Source organism: Aplysia californica, unplaced genomic scaffold (genome assembly GCF_000002075.1).
Source record: "Aplysia californica isolate F4 #8 unplaced genomic scaffold, AplCal3.0 scaffold00599, whole genome shotgun sequence".
Classification (NCBI taxonomy): domain Eukaryota; kingdom Metazoa; phylum Mollusca; class Gastropoda; order Aplysiida; family Aplysiidae; genus Aplysia; species Aplysia californica.
Window position 1 is genome coordinate 497,298 of NW_004797869.1, and position 3,384 is coordinate 500,681.

At 42.1% G+C, this 3,384-nt stretch overlaps 1 protein-coding gene across 1 annotated transcript in view; it reads left to right on the forward strand.

The window, feature by feature from the left end:
• The window catches only part of LOC101851219 (putative uncharacterized protein DDB_G0271606), a 40,979-nt gene extending 37,837 nt beyond the window's left edge, over positions 1-3,142 (forward strand). The window contains exons 2-3 of the mRNA XM_013087528.2: positions 1,183-1,255; positions 2,753-3,142. Of these exons, the coding sequence (XP_012942982.1) occupies positions 1,183-1,255; positions 2,753-3,072 (393 nt within the window). The 3' untranslated portion in view covers positions 3,073-3,142. The remainder of the gene's footprint in view (positions 1-1,182; positions 1,256-2,752) is intronic.
• The last annotated feature ends 242 nt before the right edge of the window (positions 3,143-3,384 follow it).

Genomic DNA, 3,384 nt, shown 5'->3' on the forward strand with positions numbered 1-3,384 from the left:
GGGGGGGGGGTTTCTATGACCACATCACTATTATCCTGTCTTCCTTTTCCCTCGCACTGTATGACTATTGTCCTCTCTCTTTCTTTTCTTCTTGAACTAAATCACCTGCCTTACTATTTCCAAGCACTAATTGGCTGTTATCCTGAATTTATATGGCTTCATAGCGCAGACCAGAATGTTCTCTTCTGACTTCGATGATCAGATTAAGGTTGTTTGCATGACCCAGATTTCAGAATAATTGTTCATTTGTGTCGTGTGACTGTGTTTTGGGGCCGGTTGTTAGTGTAATCATAATATATTGTGAAGACGCGTATAAGTGCTGGGCGGTACCGCCGCAACCCAGTGCCTGTGCTTTCCATCTCATCTTATCTCATCTTACCCCTCTCATTAGATCTCATCTCATCTCATTTCATCTCATCTCTCCTCATCTCATCTCATTTCATCTCATCTTACCCCTTTCATTAGATCTCATCTCATCTCATCTCATCTCATCTCATCCTATCATAATTCTCTCTGTACCTCATCTCTTCTCATCTCATCTCTCCTCATCTCATCTCATTTCATCTCATCTCTCCTCATTTCATCTCATCTCTCCTCATTTCATCTCATCTCATCTTATCGTATTCCTCTCATGTACCTCACCTCATCTCATCTCATCTCAGTGGGCGGTTGGGGGTGCTCTAATGCGGTTTGCTTCTTCTTTCCTATCAAACATCTATCGTCCTTATCTCTCCTCCTTTAATTTTGTGTTTGTTACTCTCTTGTAACACCTCTAATCTTCGGCACTTATATGACTTCATTGCGTTGCAAGTGCCGTAAAACACTTACTAAAACTAAAATCTCATCTCACTTTATCTTATCTTATCTTATCTTATCTTGTCGTATCTTACCCATATGTCTAACGCTAACATTACTTTAACGCAATCCCACATCATCACTCATCACCACTGTTATTTTTAAAATCTTCCCCACTCTCAGATCAATGACTTACATCTTCAATCCTTTAATCTCTATCTGTAACAAGTTACTTGTCGTCATTCCAAGTATGCACGTCATGGACACTATCATACGCACTTTTTCCTACTAATCAGATTGCGTCAATTTCATATGAATGGGTAAGGGATGAAAACAAAAATCTTATCTTATCTTATCTTGTAATTGTCTTATCTTATCTCTCAACAGGTGGAGAACATCAACACCAGCCTTTCCTTCCTGGCCAACTTAGGGGTCAGCGTGGACGGGGTCAGTGCCAAAGGTGAGAGGTCATCGAATTCATTAATTAACTGTTTACATTATTGTTTGTTATTCTATTATGTTTAACATTTCTTTGAACAGTGCGCGTTTCCCATCATTTTGGAAAAATGGAGCAGGCACGTTTATTTTTGCTTCTGATAGGGATGGGATGAGACGTCGTACACATTCTAAGTTTGCAAATGTACGATGTAGATAAAAGGATTCGGACCTAGGCATTCTCAGTTCAGGCCCTGTATCTCGGACGGTTGGCTCCGGCATTGGGTGATTGGCGGGTGCTCTGGTGTGATTTGCTTCTTCTTTCCTATCAAACATCTATCGTCTTTATGTCCCCTCCTTTTTTGTGTTTGTTACTCATTTGTAACACCTCTAATCTGACGGAGCATTCTTACACTGTACTCACTGGACTGGCCGACAACGAAAATTACTTAAATTCAATCCATTTTTGTTGTTGCTGCTTTTTGGTGAGAAGGCCGCCTACATTCGGACCCATCCCTTCCTTGAAGCTGCCTTACGTCATTTTGTTATTGTCGTCATTGATGTCGATGATGATGTTGCACTGATTGTTCCACTTTCGTTGTCCATGTTCTAGTTTACTGGTGAAGAAACATTTTTCAATTATTTACATAGCGTTTCTTTTTTAACTCTTTCAAAAAGTACTTTTTATGGTGTAATATACAGAGATAACAGGTTATGTGGCTGACGTATCAGGGATTTGTCCTGAAAGGGTTAACAAGTCTTGTACTTTTGGAACTAAAGGAAAAAATGGACGAACAGACGAACAAACAAACAATCAAACCAAACATGCAAGTAGACATAATTTCTTCAGTGTATCTCCTGTCACCTTCTGCACGGCCATGAATGCTGGGCAATCACTATAGACAGGGAAAAGATCATAGAAGCAACAGAAATGTTGTTTCTTGTAAGACTGCAGATAATTTCTTGGAAGGAAAAGAAATCAAATGAGGAAGTGCTTGATGAAGCCCAAGTGGGGCGATCGCTGATACGAACAAACAGGAAACGACAAATGCAGTTTTTGGGACACATGAATAGACATAAAGGCCTTGATTGAACATCTCGATCTCACTGACAAAATTGAAGGCAAACGAGTCACAGCAACCTACTTGGAGAGCTTAAACAGACGGGTGGCGGGGAAAGATCAGGACAATATGGCAGCTTTTAAGGACAAGAGGGCTAACCCAGATAACGGGGATTTCCAGAAATCTTGACCTACACCAAAAGTGGGCATTGTTCTACCTATAGGAGAATTTTGGTTTCATTGGTGTGTATACTTGTTTGGTTATAGAGGAAACTCTTCTTGTCTTTTGAAGAAACTGAACTAGGATCCAAAAACTTTACCTTTGATTTTCTCAAAACAGCATTTAAAAGCGACCATATTATCCTGTTTTTTAAACATCCGAGAAAAGGAATGAATGGCGAACCATGATTGTCGATGTCTGTCTAGCATTTTGATGATGATGGTCTTCCGTCAATGTTTCAGATATCAAGGATGGAAACCTGAAGTCCATACTGGGGCTGTTCTTTAGCCTTTCTCGATACAAACAGCAGCAGAAGACACTGCAACAGCAACAGCAAAAACAGCAACGACAACAGCAACAACAACAGCCTCAGCAACAACAGCAGCAGTCGCACAAACAGCCAGGCGAGCAGCAGCAGCAGCAACAGCTGCAGCTCCAAGGTCAGCCTCGAGGTCAAAGTTCGTCTTCGGGTCAAGGTCAGAGCGGTGACCACAGCGCAGGCGTGACGTCAGCGCCTGGGAGTAAGAATATACCCAACGGTGGAGAGGCTGTGTCCAGGTGAGTGAGAGAGAGAGAGAGAGAGAGAGAGAGAGAGAGAGAGAGAGAGAGAGAAAGAGAGAGAGAGAGAGAGAGGAGGGGGGCTGAGTGAGTGAGCGAGTGAGAGGGAGAAAGAGATATAGGTAACGATAGAGAGAGAGAGGAAGAGAGAGAGGAAGAGAGAGAGGGGGGAGAGCGAGAGAGACGCAATGGGAGAGAGGGGATGAACGAGAAAGCAAAATATATACAGATGATGGAGAGAAAGAGAGAGAAAGAGAAGAGAAGAGAGATTGAGACAAGAAAGAACGAAAGAGAGAGAGGGAGAGAGAGAGAGAGA